Source organism: Xenopus laevis, chromosome 7L (genome assembly GCF_017654675.1).
Source record: "Xenopus laevis strain J_2021 chromosome 7L, Xenopus_laevis_v10.1, whole genome shotgun sequence".
Classification (NCBI taxonomy): domain Eukaryota; kingdom Metazoa; phylum Chordata; class Amphibia; order Anura; family Pipidae; genus Xenopus; species Xenopus laevis.
This window is the reverse complement of record NC_054383.1, coordinates 88,766,582-88,782,924: the sequence shown is the minus strand read 5'-3', so window position 1 is coordinate 88,782,924 and position 16,343 is coordinate 88,766,582. Positions and strand designations below refer to the sequence as shown.

The window sequence follows — 16,343 nt, the reverse complement described above, 5'->3', positions numbered from 1 at the left end:
AGATTTATCAAGGGTCAATGTGAATTTGAGGGAATCTTCGAAGTAAAAAAATTAGAAATTCAAAGTAATTTTTGGATACTTCGACCATCGAATAGGATACTACGACTTCAAATTTACTTCGACTTAGATTCGAAGTAAAAATAGTTTGAATATACGACCATTTGATAATCGAAGAACTGTCTCTTTAAAAAAAAACTTTGACTTCAATACTTCGCCAAATTAAACCTGCCGAAGTGCTATGTTAGCCTATGGGGACCTTCTACTACAACAAGTTTTTGAAGTCGAAGTAAAAATCGTTTGATCGTACGATAGAATCATTCTATTCGAAAGATTTAATCGTTTGATCGTTCGATTTTACTTCGATCGTTCGATGGCCAAATTTGCTGGAAAAAAGTTTGGATTTGCTATTCGAATTCGAAGTATTTTAATTCGATGGTCAAATTTCAAAGTATTTTTAACTTCGAAATTCGACCCTTGATAAATCTGCCCCATAGTGTAAGAGCACAATTTTAACAGACCTCAATATCTATTATATGTTTTATGATAGTAATAACATTTTTATTTTATCATTAAAGAGCAAATAGCACCAGGATGTGAAAATGCCTTTAATACACTTTATATAAGGATCATTTACTAACGGTGGTCCAGTCGTTCTGCTTATAGGGTGAAATAATGCATATTGTGTGTTCTTGCTGATGCAGAGTGACCTGCCACTAAAAGTACTGGTAGTAAAAATGCACTTTGCATCATCGTCCTTTAAGTCAGCAAAAACTGAAATATATTTTCACTTTCCAAATCATTAGATTTTTATTAAAGTCTGAATAAAACTAAAAATCTGACTTGCCATGGTTGTACAGTATACACTGATAGTCAATGGGAGAGGTCCCTATCCTATTTGGAAGTTTCTGTGGTCAGCGCTGGAATTAGTCAGAAAATCCAACTATTTTGGACTTTTTGGGCAAAAATTTGAAAAAGTCTTGCTTTTCGGTAAAAAGCTGAAAAAATTGAGATGAAAAAAAAATTGAAATGTGCACAATATGAACAAGCTTTTTTTCTGTGTAAGTGATTATTTTTTTGGCAAAAAGAATATAGTATTGTGGTTATGTAATAAAAGGTTTTTCGTGATCTTGTGTGACCCATAACAACCAATCTTGACTACTAAATACTTCCTGCTCATTGGTTGCTTTGGGTTACTAGACAAATAGAACACATTTCACTGTTTATTGCATTCCTCTATTTATGTTTTGCAAAAATGGGCAAGGTGATTTATCAGTTTTCAAATTTGTGCTTTAAGAATTTTTTTTTTCTAGATCACTATCATACTCTTGAAAAAACCTGAATCAGAAAAAATTGCATTCATTGTTGGGGAAAAATCATCACAACAAAAATCAATAAGAACGTACATGCTGATGGGGGGGGCAAGGGGGAACGGAGAAGGTCTTTATGGCTGGGGCAGGGGGGCCTGTGCAGCAAAAATGTTAAAAACTTATTTAAGTCAAAGGCCATTTTTTGCGCTGACTTTTCCCAATCCGTGGCAAAAAAAAAAATTTGCTCATCACTGGTTAATTTCACTTGCTCGTAAGCATAACTTATCGCTTTCATGCCTAGCTTACATGCTGAGCTGAAGCAATAGCAAAATGTTTCACTTTTTTTATCGCTCTTGACAGCTGTACATATATACAGTATATATATATATATATATATATTTAATTAAAATAGTTGATGCTTTAGGCAAAATAATGCTACACTTCCACATCAAGGTTATTTATATATAGGTCACTATTTCCAAGTATGGATGTCATTACAGGTTTTAATATTTACAAATAAGTTAAAACCATTGTGTATAGTTTCAAACATATTGCGCTACGAAATATGTTGGCGCTATACAAATGCATGTTAATAATAATAATAATAATAATAATATTGCCTTTAAAGAGAGATCTGAGAAAGCCTACATAAAACCTAAAGTGGTTTAAAGCTGTATTAATGTCTTATGTTGTGGAAAATCCTGCTGTGAATAATACAGTTGCACAACTGCATTGTTATTTAAATTCATTTCTACTAGCCGCTCAAAATTTCACAGCACAAAATGGCGCGTCTATAGCCATGCTGGCTAAAAGATTGGATCATTCTGGATTGAATGTTTTAATGTGTATGAGATTTTTCAGTTTTTAATATCAGAGGTCCTTTAAAAATCAGGTGTATTATACTGTACCATAGCAGGCTTTAAATATAATCTTGGTCTTATACCCCTCCTAAACTCCTTATTAAAACCACTCTTTCAATGACGTTAAACCTTACATTTTTCCCCTCCTAAGTCTTTTTATGTATGTCCTTGATATGTCTACACTACCGGATACAAAAGATGTCTGCTTCTTACATCTTCCATGTGACTATGTTCTTCAGCTAGAGTCCTCTAATTACATCTGTTCTGTATTCTGGAAGCTGCAGGCAATAATCAGGCAGCTCATAATTATAGGAAAGGTTAGAACAGAGAGTAGGAATGTGGATAAGTAGACAAACCATAGGATCAGCCACGCTATCATATAAATAAACACACATTAATGTTATGGGGTGCAAGCATCTGTCCTCCTCCCTGCGGTTTTGCAAAGAGCATTATAAACACATTTAGGAAATGACCTGACAGTAGAAATCTAGCGAATCATCACATTGTTCTATCCTGAGCCTTGGATATACTATGAGAGGTTGCTCTGAGCATCATTAACTATCCTTACTTTTCTTAGATGGCAAGTCTTCAGAACAAAACAAGTGGTTTGAAATTAAACTGACCTTTAAGTCAGGATTTAGTGAATCTAAATGGGTACTGTTTTTCCCATAGAGAGTATTGTAGTTTTCAGATGCAGTCATTGCAGTCAAAACAAATGTGTTATCAAAGAAATCCGATGTGAGCTTTGGAAATTAATTGTCCATGATCAAGGACTTTATCTGTTTCTAGATATTCTTACATAAATCGCATTATCCTATTACTAAGTACACTGAATTTGTATGCGTTTATTCAAAGTTGCACCTCAGGATGCAAAAAGTGGTATAAGTGCTTGTAAAGATAAAAAAGGAAGAATAGCATTTAGTTGTTTATAATCTGTACCCTCTTGTTTCCATCCATAGCATAAATCATCTCTAGATCAGGGGTCCCCAACCTTTTTTACCTGAGAGCCACATTCAACTATAAATAAAGGTTGGTGAGCAACATAAGCATGCAAAAAGTTCCCAGTGTACCAAATATGGTCTGTAATTGTCTTTTTCTAGCCCCTTTGTAGACCGGCAGACTAAAGGTAGCTCTATTTGGCAGTACACATGTTTTTTATGCATCAAGCCAGGCATTCAAAACACCCTGGGAGCAACATCCAAGGAGTCGAGTCGGAGAGCAACATGTTGCTCAAGAGCCACTGGTTGGGGATCACTGCTCTAGATAATGCACACTGGGGGGGGGGGGGGGGTAACTTTTATACTCGGTATTGTCAAAGATAAACCCCATGCTGGATTTGGAGTTCTGCTCATCACCTTTTATTACAGCTGTGGTTCCAATTCTTTAACCCCTGCAGGATGCACGTTTTTTCAAGGTTGAGGTTTGGGGGTTTATAGAGTATTCTGCAGTATCTGCATCAATTAAGAAAATCTATGGAGGAACACTTTTGGTAAAAGGTTTATTTTTTAATCCTTATTGGAGGCAAAACTAGCCCATTTGGTTTAATTTATGTTTAAATGATTTTTTAGTAGATCCAAATTACAGAAAGGTCTGTTATCCAGAAAACCCCAGGTCCCAAGCATTCTGGTGTACATTTTGTATTATATTTTAAATACACTAACCTCATTCCTCCTTGGCAATCAGAAAACTGCATTAATTAAAATGGTTTCTATAAAGCAAACAACCAATAGTGAATTAGCAGCATACAGTGTATTATAATGTATATTTTATTTAGTCATGGAGGTTGTCATCTGATGGGGTCATTTGTGTCATAATGTCCACTATAAGGCAGCAGTATGGGCACGCATTCATTTCCATTTTGGAAATAGCATGCAAGTTACAGAACACAGACCCACAGGGGTTTTTACAAAAGCCGACCGCTGCGCAAATACACTCGACGGTCAGCTGTGTGTGTATATATATATATATATATATATATATATATATATATATATATATATATATATATATATATATATATATATATATTATGAATATTACATTCCCATGGCTTGTAGGTTACTTAACCCAAGCTGAAATATATGTGATATTTAAAGTGATTGTCAGAGTAAGTTAGTATTCATTGTTTAATTTGCTATAAGTCTTAGTATACCTGAGGTGCTTTAACTAATATATATATATTTATATTAATGCCTGAGCTTAACATTAGCAAATCAGGAAGGTCTAACTGCAGTTGCATAATAGAGAATAATGGATTGGCATTAAATATAATTTATATGACAGAAAAATAGTCTACCCTAAGTAATAATTGATTAATCATTCTAGGTTAAGCAAAACCAGTTATGAGGGAAGTATTAGAACTGAATATTTTATGCAGCTGTTCTTGCTTCTCTGCTATAATTATTGTGCTTAACCCCTTAGTGCCCTAGGCTTCTCATTAGCAGGAAAATATGTAGTTTCCTATGGTGTTTGTAATCTTTATCATATGGTACTATTAATATATGTGCTCCTGCTCTTTTATGGTTCCAACCTAAAAAATAAACTCTGGAACTAATAACAGTTCAGTTGGGCAAATTGTCAGACTGCAGTAATCTCAGGTTAATAGTCCTAAATACTAGTCTAAACTAGTATTAAACCAAGGTTCTTGAGTTTAAACCTTGGCTCACACTTGGGGGCATATTTATCAAGGGTCGAATTTCGAATTTGAAAATCAGTTGTTCGATCGAATAGGTCCGTATTCGGCTGAATTTGAATCGTACAAATCAAAGTAATATCGCATTTGATCGAATTTGAACCAAAGTTTTTCCCCCAAAAAAACCTTTGATTCCACCAATTGACTCCAAATAGGTTTTAGGAGGTCCCCCATAGGCTAAAACAGCAATTTGGCAGGTTTTAGATGGCGAATGGTCGAAGTCAAATTTTTAAAGAGACAGTACATGATACAATTCGATTTTCAGATTTTTTTTAAATTGAAATTGAATTTGTACTATTCCCTCGTCGAAGTACACAAAAATAGCTCAAAATTCTAATTTTTTGAATCCGAAAATTCACCTCGACCTTTGATAAATCTGCCCCCTGGATAATAAGTGGCTGCTCTGGCTACAGGACTGATTTTAGCAGTATCAGGGGGGGTGGATAGGCATGGTTTAGTTCACGTGTGTCTCATTAGAATCTTTCTCTGTGAGTCCATGTAGCTGGTTCATTAAAGAAGGTGTGATGTGCAAAGCCTCTACAGAGCTATACCTCTTTAAAAATTGCAGGCAAGCTACCAAAAGTTGTGCTCAATTGGGCATAGCTTGATGCCTTGCCTGCAAAGCGTACAAAACGCCACAGGGAGCCCTTTAATTACCCACTGCTTCAAGTAGAAGAAACAATACAAAAAAAATTATTACCTCATCAATTTTATTTAAAGAGGGAAGCATAAAAAGGGATCAGGTGCCAAATATGATTCCAGATATACTAGGGCTTCATGCAAAAGGTGGGGCATGAACATAAACTTTAATGGTAACATAAACTTTAAGAAATTCTGACAGGAAAGGATAGTAGTACTAGATATTTAAATGTGTGTATATATAGATGTAAGACATAAACGTTTTAAATACATAGAAAATATATGCTTATATTATTCACGTAATGATGTCAGAGATACTATAACTATAATAAAGTACTAGACACAGATCATTTTTCTCAAAACCTTGAATTAAGCGGTCTGAAGAAAAAGTCAACATGTGCCAACTTGGCACATTGAAAAAGTGGGCATATATCCACACCCAATGCCAAAACTCAGCATGAACAAGCCCTGCTCAATGGATTCCCTCTAAGAAATTGAATTAAGTAAATAAGCACTACATTTCCTTTGTTGGTTCATTTTCAATAACAGAAGGACCAACCCACTATACATTATTTGAGTGGCAGATGCTACTCTTTATCATTTACCATTTTATAAGCAATACAGGCTCTAGGAAAGACAGAATTCACAGGATTTAAAAATAATTGCCATGGAAACGTTCCAGCATGGCTGCTCCACCTCATAACAGCTCTAAAATGTCAGTGTCGGTATCTCTGACATAACAATTCCTGTAAATTATATTAATCAAAATACATTATGTAATGCCAGTCATGAAAAGGAGCCACGCCTGACCAGATGTCATGTTCCATATTTTATTGAGAGCTGATCTTGTCATAATTTTTCTGTCTTAACCTCAACATTAGTTAGCTCAAAACTATTACAGTTTTTTTTAGGACAGTGATATAGTAAAGGCAATGTATGGTTCGTATCTGACCAGAGCAAGAGCACTAAATGCATAAAACAAAAAAAAAATCTGTTGTTTTTTTTTTGTTCAGACATGTAGAAACAAGCGATTTAGCAATAGAATTTTAATTTAAATATTAACTTAAGGAATGAAAACACCTGGAGTATGCAGTGCAGTTTTGGGATCCAGTTTTTAAGAAGGAGCTTGAGAGATTGCAGAGATGGAAGACAGACGCCTGCGCGGGGATTTGCAAGTACATTAGAGGGCATTATATAAAGATAGCTGGGGATCTTTTTTCCCATGAAAAGGATGAATGCACCAGAGGCAACACCCCTTTAGACTAAAGGAATTAAACTTTCATTTGAAGCAACAGTATGTGGTTCTTCACAGTGAGGGCAGTGAGGTTATGGAAAGCTCTACCGGATGATGTTGTGATGGCTGATTTGTTAATGCCTATAAAAGTGGCTTGGGTGATTTCTTGGACAAGCATAATGTCATAGGCTATTGTGATACTAAATGTACAATATCCTTTGCAATAAGGATAAAAAAAATCTTGTTTGGAGAGGACCATAACAATTTATTGATTGGGTCCTCTCCTTACAGGTATGCATAGGTGATTATTATTATTCGAATCAGTGGCCCCATACGTGATATGACCGAGCATCCACATCCACTACAAGAAAGTGGGTGTGGTTAAACAGGAAACATAGTGGAAGGTGTAAAGGACTTCTCACTCAAAAGAACATGAAGGCTCATCAAAAAATTAGCAAAAAGCACTTGGTTAACACTGAAGGCATCTGCAAGATTTTCCATAATAAGGGCTAACTACACTGGAGATTTTCATCAAATCTTGTCTATCTGACCCACAAAATCTTTTCATGCAACACCATGAGACTGTAGGATTACACAAAATATGATCCCCCCCCCCCAGCTATAATGCCAGTCAGATCAGATTTAGTCAGATGCTATTATTTGTTCATGCATCTACATCTGACATTGTTGTGGGTTGTTTACTAAAACTCGAATTTATCTCATATTTTCAAAGCATGAATATAAAATGCAGTAACTCTAAAAAGTTTGGTCGGGTAAAAAAATTTTTAGTGGATTTGATGGCAGATTTGCTTATCGCCTGAAAACCCCACATTTTTTGGATTATGGGATGAAACCCATGCAGATCACAATATCTTCATTTTGTAAAAGGAACATCTCCCATTGACTTATACATGACCTCGACAGATATGAGATGGTGGATTTTTGGATTCAGACATTTGCTTTTCCTCTAAAAATTTGAGTTTTTGCCCAAAAAAACATTGACCAGAAATAAATTGAGTTTAGTAACTCAATGAGAAGAAAAAGTCTTTTAGACACCATCAGATTTTATGTCGTCGGACAATCTACTAACAATTGCATTGCATTGGATGGCAAAGCTTCCATGTAGTTTGCACAGATATAAGATATTTCTAGTTCCATTGTATTTTGACCCATGTGACTCATCCGACTTGTAGGCTATGATCTGTTGATCTGACACAATCCTACAAGATCTCCTGTGTAGTTTAACTCCTAAGGACCATTTATCTGGTGGTGGAACTGTAATATGTGGGGATGTTTTGCTGCAACATGGCTTGGGTCAGTAAATCATTAAAAAGAAAAATGATCAGGCAACCATTTTGTGAGTTGGATTGCACAGCAAAGCAATGATCACAGCTGCAGAGTAGTTAAGAAAATAGCATCAAACTCCTGACCTACATCCAAGGCTTTAAAAATGGGTGTTCTTGGTACAAAAAATTCTGTAGGAGTGGATATAAAAGGGTTCCACAGAATTGTGAGACCCTGATCAGCAACTATAGAAAGTATTTCATTACATTCATTATAACTAAACGTGTATAATCAGGTATTAATTGTGAAGGGACAATAACACACCTATAATTTCACTACAACTGGTAAATAACCAAACGTAATATCAAAAAGTTGTAAAAAAAAAAAAAAAGTGCATAATGCAAATGTAATTGGTTTTAACATATATTTTTACATATTGGCACGTGAGCACTTACTGTACATTATAAGCGTAATGCTATATCTATATATCTATATCAGTATAGCACAGGTATGGGATCCGTTTTTCAGAATCCCATTATCCAGAAAGCTCCAAATTAAGGAAAAGCCGTCTCCCAAAGACTCCCCATAGACTTCATTATACCCAAATATTCCAAGTTTTAAAAATGCTTGTGTTTTTTCCTGTAATGATAAAACAGTAGCTTGTATTTGGTCCAAACTAGGATAGAATTAATCCATATTCTATGCAAAACAATAATATTGGGTTTACTTCAGGTTTACATGATTTTCTATTAGACTTAAGGTATGAAGATCCGAATTATGGAAAGATCCATTATCCAGAAAGCCCCAGGTCCCTAACATTCTGGATAACAGGTCCCATACCTATATGTTACCTTTGGTTTTTATGAATAATTGTAAAACATTGTAGTGCTTATTATTATGCTTAATATGCATTTTGTGTATTTGTGGCCACTTTATGTTTCTGAAAGTGCTTCACACACCTTTATGTCATCTACAGGGCCATATTTTGGAAGGGTAGGGAGTATAGTATTGTGTGGACACACTTGACAAGCCATGTTATTCTCTGATCACCCTCTGCCACACCCCCAATTACACTTTACCTATGTTACCTGCCTTTTTTCAGTTATGCCAGTGCCTTTTGTATTCTGGAGATTAACATTTACTTGTGTACAAAGTACAGAGAGCAGGAGACTCTGGTGACCAGGTGAAGGATGGAGTTTAACCCATGAAAAATCAGTGTTAATGGACATTTCTGGGTTCATGGCAGGCATTTAGTATTGGGAAAAGCTGATCTTTTTTTCAGCAAACACTAATGCACTAAATCTGACAGGTTACAAGCACATTTACTGACAGTACAGTGGGCACCATTGAGAAAAATGTCTTTCCTTTGCCTTTTAAATTTGTTACCTTTTTCTAGAAGTATATTTCTAGAGTTGCACTTCTGAAAATGATGCAGAAAAATGCACGTATGTTAAAAGGAAGCATTATCACCGGCATACAGATTCTGGTGGTTCTGTGCTTTGCACTGTAAATCAATAATGAGGCTACATTACTGTGCAGCTTTCAGTATTAGTTTATTTAATAAAATAAGACATTGCTGTAGTAATACTGCACTCCAGTGGCCAATACAGAAACTCTTAAGAGAAGAGAAAATGAGAAAGAACCAGAAAATGAGAGAAAGAACCAGAGGAATTCAGCAATCTTGCTGTAAACAGTGCAACACCAACAAATATTCTTATTTAATGGTAATTTTTTTCCTTTTTTTCATTGAAGCCTGTTATCTTTAGTAGGAAGGCGTTCTGCTACCCTCATTAATGCTTAGTAGTGGCCATTTGTTCTTTGTTTCTGACACCCAGCCCTGGCATTCCAGACATGCCCTCAGTCTTCAACAGCCACCAGTGGCCGGACTTGTCATTCCTGAGATGCTGATCTGCACTTCCATTTGTAAAAAATGTCACATATGACTTTGAAACCCTTTCGGTTGTTCACTTATTATTAAAGGAGAAGCAAAGCCTAAAATAAAATAAAAATGTAATTATTGGCTATTAAATAAATATATTCTTACCAGCAGTCTTTTCTTCATTGACTTTTTCACTAACTCTTGAGCTTAAATACTTTGTAAAATAATTTAAAAGCTGTAATAATAAGTGTATTCCTGCTGCATTACAGGAATAATTCAATTCAAGGCACCCGCATGCTCGCTTCAGCTCTCCCGTGACCTGCGCAGGCGCACAACGTTCTCCTAGCTTCACTGTGAAGAGATGACGTTGTGGTCACGTCATAGTGTCAGCTAATTTGTGTTTAATATGTTTCCTTTAAGTCAATAAAAATATGCAAAATAAAAAAAATAAGCTGTGTTCAGAATAAATGCAGGCCTTTGGGATAGTTTATTTTTTTCCCTGATAATGTAATAATGGAGATTGCAGCTAAGCATTACATCCATCACTGTTATATTACAGCATTGCAGGTAAAACAGTGCCATTTAAAAAAAAAATCATTAAAAAAAGGAAATCTGGAGGAGTGGAAATGTACATTGCCATCCTTGAAATGGACTGCTGGAGAGAAGTGTTTCAATGATATTGATGCTTCATTACTGGCAGTCAGCCTTAGATTAGAATAGGAGCACAGGGAACATTCAATGTCAGGGTCCTGTCACCATGGTAATTCCTGCAGTTAGGGCCTTGGGGAACTGTTGCTGAAACTGCTACTGTCCTCTTCTAATGACTTTGCTAATGTCAAGTCTTTTTTTGTTAAACACCCCCCCCCCCCCCCATATTCTATATCAGTACGGTCAAAATAGAGGTTGTGTGTTTCTTTTTAATAATTAATGTACCACTTTAGGGAAAAATATTTGACGGATACTGATTTAATTTTCTCTTGTTTGTCACATTATATTAAGAAGTAGAGAGGGGACATAATAGGCATAAGATGTAGAACAGGGGTGTCCAACCTTTTGGCTTCCTTGGGCCACATTGGAAAAAGACAAATTGTCTGGGGCCACACATGAAATACACAAACACTTTTGATTTGTAACAGTAAAGAAAATACAAATATTATATTATTATTACTAACTGGGCAATGCGAAGAGTCCCCTCCTCCTCCTCCTATATCCTTTGCACCATGACGTTTCCTCGGGAACCGAGTGTTTCAAGCTGGGCCGCAATCATATCCATCCTGGGCCGCAGGTTGGACAACCCTGATGTGGAAAGATACCAATAAGTAATTTTGAAGCTTGTAAATTGTGTGGGTGTAGCTAATCTATGCTAGTTAAATGAGGACACACTGTAAGAGGGTCTATTTATTAAGCCTCAAATTTTTATGGTTGAGTTTTTAAAGGGGGAAAGAAAAACACAGTTTTTTTATGATATATAATACTCTGAAACTGCTAAAACTGAATCAGAAAATACTCCATCTAAAACCTGTCAAAGTCATGCAGAAGTCAATGGCAGACGTCCCTTTTCCAATTTGAAGATGTGTCTTGCCATCGTGATCTGCACTGATTTTCATTCGATAATACAGAAATGTCGAGGTTTATCGGGTGACAATCGGAAAAGTTGTACGATTTGAGTGTCAGATTCGAAATAGTCACACAATTTGAATTGTCACATGGTTGTGTCGAGACTTTACCCACGCCAACTTTTTGCAACCAGAATTTTTGCTAAATAATGGCAAATCCTCCCCGTTACTGTTAATGGAAGTGCCTACATGGGCTATTTTTCATATCATTCTCAATGAGCAGGTGGGGGGGTAAGTTAGGCAAAATGCCTGAATTGTTATCTTTGTTTGAAAATTGAGATGAGCTTTAGGGGCTTACATTTATACAGCACAAACGTGGTGTATGATGTAACATTTTGCTGCTTATTAGAATACAGGCACCTTGGCCTATTTTTTTCTGGTAGTTTTTATGCTCTAAAGCAATGACACTTATTCCCCTACGGTGTAAATTTAAATTTGAACGCAGAGGATACATTTAGGCCATTTATAAAGCAGCATAGTGTCACATTCCCCATCACTACTACCCTTAAGCCATCTAATCATTAATCCATTCCTATTTTTACCAATCAATATCTAAGGATTATCTGTCCATTGAATTTACTAATAAATGGGGGTGTTATGTCATCCCCTCGTCATCAATCCCCATTTCAGGACCTTGGTCCCTCACTGCAGCTATTGGCTCAAGAATGCCCTTTTTTCAGCTCACCTCTCAATTTTACTTAATACCACAGGGATTAAACTCAAAATATGTCTCTGTATAAGTAGCATTTTCTCATCTAGACTGTTATGAAACAGTGCTTAGCAGTGGCCAAATCAATACCTTGTAGACCTCTCATTATCATGGGAGTTCCTGGGGAAATTAAGGGTCAGGGCACAAGTTCAGATTCGGGGAGATTAGTTGAACGGCGACAAATCTCCTTTTTCGGGGCGATAAATCTCCCTGAACTGCCTTCCCGCCGGTGGGATGGCACTCGGAACGATTTGTTTTCCGCAGTTGGCTCACGAGGGAACTTGCTGGGCTGACTAATCTCCGCGAATCTGAGCGTGTCTCCTGAGCCTAACAGTACAAAGAGCCAAAGATAATATTTATTGTTTAATTAACCTTATTTTTTATAGCCAAATTGATTAGTAGAAGGTCAAGTTGTGTTTTGCTGAAAATTTTTAGTTTTTCGTGGGAAGTTTCACTAAAAACTTGAATTTTTCAGGATTAAAAAGATAACATTTTTATTAATTTAATATTATGCCCCAAAGCCACTAAAAGTCAGAATCCAAAAAAACACCAGCTAAAACCTGCCGAGGTCATATAGACGTCAATAACAGATCTCTTATCCATCCAATCTCTTGATCCATTTGAAGATTTTTTTTGCCTTGTGTTTTTTTTGAAGGTGGTTTGGGGTCAAAAACTCGATAAAATAGAATATTCAAGGTTTTTTAGCCTATAAACTCAATAAATTTGAGGTATTCAATTTTTTTCTCCCTGATTGCATTCAATCGAGTTTTTTACATTCTGGTTTCTCTCATAAATACACAAACATTCCAGTTGTGAGTTTATTCTAGGTAGAAAAAAAACCCCTCACAAACTGGACCTTTGATAAATAACGTCCTAAATGTCTGCACCTGTGAATATTTTATTTTATGAATATTTTAGTTATGTATTTTAATGTTAGTTTTTTTGTACTATAATTGTGTTGGACAAATACATAGGGGCAGATTTATCAAGGGTCGAATTTCGAAGTAATGGGAGTTTTTTTGAACTCCCATAACTTCGAAATTCGATTAAAAAAGACTAATGGAAATTTGTTTAAAAAAAATCTAAGTTTTAAAGAGACCATACATGATAGATTTCGATATTTGAATAGTCATTTTTTTTTTCAAATTTGAATCAAATTTTGACCTATTCGATAGTCGAAGTACACAGAAATAGCTTGAAATTTTTACTTAAAATTTTCACTTCGACCCTTGATAAATCTGTCCCATAGTGTTGTTTATATAAGATAAACATAAAGGATAAACCTTTTAAATAAGTGAATGTAAAATTGGTGAGAGTACTACGCTTAGCACTTTTGCAATGTTCATTCATTATTTATTTAATTTTTTAATTCCAAAATATTATAGGATACATGTACTGTTACATAGTTACATAGTTAAATTGGGTTGAAAAAAGACAAAGTCCATCAAGTTCAACCCCTCCAAATGAAAACCCAGCATCCATACACACACCCCTCCCTACTTTCACATAAATTCTATATACCCATACCTATACTAACTATAGAGTTTAGTATCACAATAGCCTTTGATATTTTGTCTCTCCAAAAAGTCATCCAAGCCATTCTTAAAGGCATTAACTGAATCAGCCATCACAACATCAACCGGCAGTGCATTCCACAACCTCACTGTCCTGACTGTGAAGAACCCCCTACGTTGCTTCAAATGAAAGTTCTTTTCTTCTAGTCTAAAGGGGTGGCCTCTGGTACGGTGATACACTTTATGGGTAAAAAGGTCCCCTGCTATTTGTCTATAATGTCCTCTAATGTACTTGTAAAGTGTAATCATGTCCCCTCGCAACCGCCTTTTTTCCAGAGAAAACAACCCCAACCTTGACAGTCTACCCTCATAATTTAAGTCTTCCATCCCTCTAGCCAGTTTAGTTGCATGTCTCTGCACTCTCTCCAGCTCATTTATATCCCTCTTAAGGACTGGAGTCCAAAACTGAACTGCATACTCCAGATGAGGCCTTACCAGGGACCTATAAAGAGGCATAATTATGTTTTCATCCCTTGAGTAAATGCCCTTTTTTATGCAAGACAGAACTTTAATTCATGTTAACATGAATTAATTTTGTTACAACATTGCCACCTGCTGGTCATTTTCTGACCATTCTGAAAACCGAGTAGGAAGTTGTTAGGAGAAAGAAAGAGGGCTGTTCAGATGTTCTTCTGGTTAGGAAAAAAATTAGAAGCATTTCTCAAATCTTACCTAACCAAAAGAACAGAGACTAGCCCTCTTTCTTTCTCCTGACAACTTCCTTGACTACTTGGTGGTCAGAATGGTCAGAAAATGACCAGCAGGTGATGGCGTTGGAACAAAATGTATTCATGTTAAACGTACATGTAGACTAATATCTTGGAATTAAAAAATAAATAAATAATGAATGTACATTGCAAAAGTACTTCGAATAGCACCCTCATCAATTTTACATTCACTTTATTTAAAGGTTTACTTAAGTTGTCCTGTAAATCTTATCCTGTAAATACAAAATTGTGGTATTTAGGACATACTGTACATGTAGTAATGGGTTACACATAATCATCTTTAGGAGAAATTCTATTCTACTTAACTGGTACATAACATTATAATCCGTACACATGATTACCCCAGTAGGGGTAAAATATTACAATAAAAACACATTTTATTTAACTCCTATTTATTGTATGTATTCTGTGCACTCTATATGCATTACGGTACTATTAGTAATGTCTATAATTTGCACTTAAAAGCCATGGCTTGTAATGATGAGATTATAGTTTATAAATGCAAAATGTTAGAAAGGTTTATAAAGGGAATAAAATAGTCTAATGTTAAATGTAAAGGTATTATGATCTCAGAGGCATTCTATGACCATGTAAAGGCACAAGGAAGCAGAATGCAGCTTAAAGAACAATGCAAGCCAAAAACATTGAGGCTGGCATTCCCCATCTTATTTAAAAAATGCCATTTTATCGTTTCTACACAATGATCCCCTGAGCCAAATGAAGGTGTGCACATGGTCCACTTTGCAAAACGAACCCTAATTTTTTAAAGAAGAGGTATGAGACCAGGTTAAAATGTAGAAGTTATTTATCAAAATCTGCACAGGGTTTTTCCCCCTAATTATCAATACATTTTTCTTAATATTTTCATGTGCGGGAAAAAAATAGATAAAATCGTGAAAAAATTCGAATAATATGAATTTTTCAGATTTGAAGCCCAAAAATGCCTGAAAACCACAAAATCTTCGGATCATTGCAAGAACCCCTGCACAGATCAGGATATATTCGGAATTTAATATATATATATATATATATATATATATATATATATATATATATATATATATATTTATATATTTGCTTTTCTACTGTATCCCAAAATGATAGATTGAGAACCTGTCGATGTCCAAATTTGACATTTCTTTTTTCCCCATTTAGTGGCTTTGGAAGTGACCATTGTTCCAGATCAAGGAGAAATAAGCCTCGGGGAGTCCAAATTCTTCCTGTGTCAAGGTAAAAAGCTTAATTTAATTAAATTTACTGTGCCATTTTGTATGGGGTGAGAGTGATTTAGAATTGCCCCTGAATTGCTGTTCAGAATATTGCTGTAAAATGAATAAAAAAACTGTTCTACTGTTACTAGGGCTTAGGCTGCCATTTGTTCCTTGTGGAGGTTCACTAGAACTACGGACCAAGCATGCTTGAGGAAAGCTGGTGGGACTTGAAAAATCATGTGTTACAGTACAAATCTGAGATACCTTGAGCTGTGATTTGAAGGCTGGGCCAAGTAATATTTGTGCCACACAACTTGGACCAGTGCCCCCTCACTATCTTGTGCATCCCCCATGATCTCACTCCCTTGCTTGCTCAAAAATTCAGTCACACGCCCTGCCCATGCTATGCCCCCAGATTCTCTCTTACAAACACCCTTTCCCAATTGTAGTCAAATGGGGTCACAGCAGAATAACTATATAAAGCATCAAAAAATGTCACCTGTGTAAATGTGTTTCAGGAGGATCTGATTGGCTGGCAGAATTGTGATATAAATGTGCTTGCCCTCAAAGCAAACTAAGGCCCCTGGAGAAAAGTGGCTGATTATAAGAT

The 16,343-nt window shown here is 35.8% G+C and overlaps 1 protein-coding gene across 14 annotated transcripts in view; it reads left to right on the top strand.

Annotated features, from left to right (window-relative positions):
* ncam1.L (neural cell adhesion molecule 1 L homeolog) overlaps nt 1-16,343 on the top strand; it is a 147,427-nt gene that overhangs the window by 66,425 nt on the left and 64,659 nt on the right. For all 14 annotated transcript variants that reach the window (XM_018224336.2, XM_041568392.1, XM_041568393.1 and 11 more), the window contains 1 exon segment: nt 15,678-15,752. In XM_018224336.2, coding sequence (XP_018079825.1) covers nt 15,678-15,752 — 75 coding nt within the window.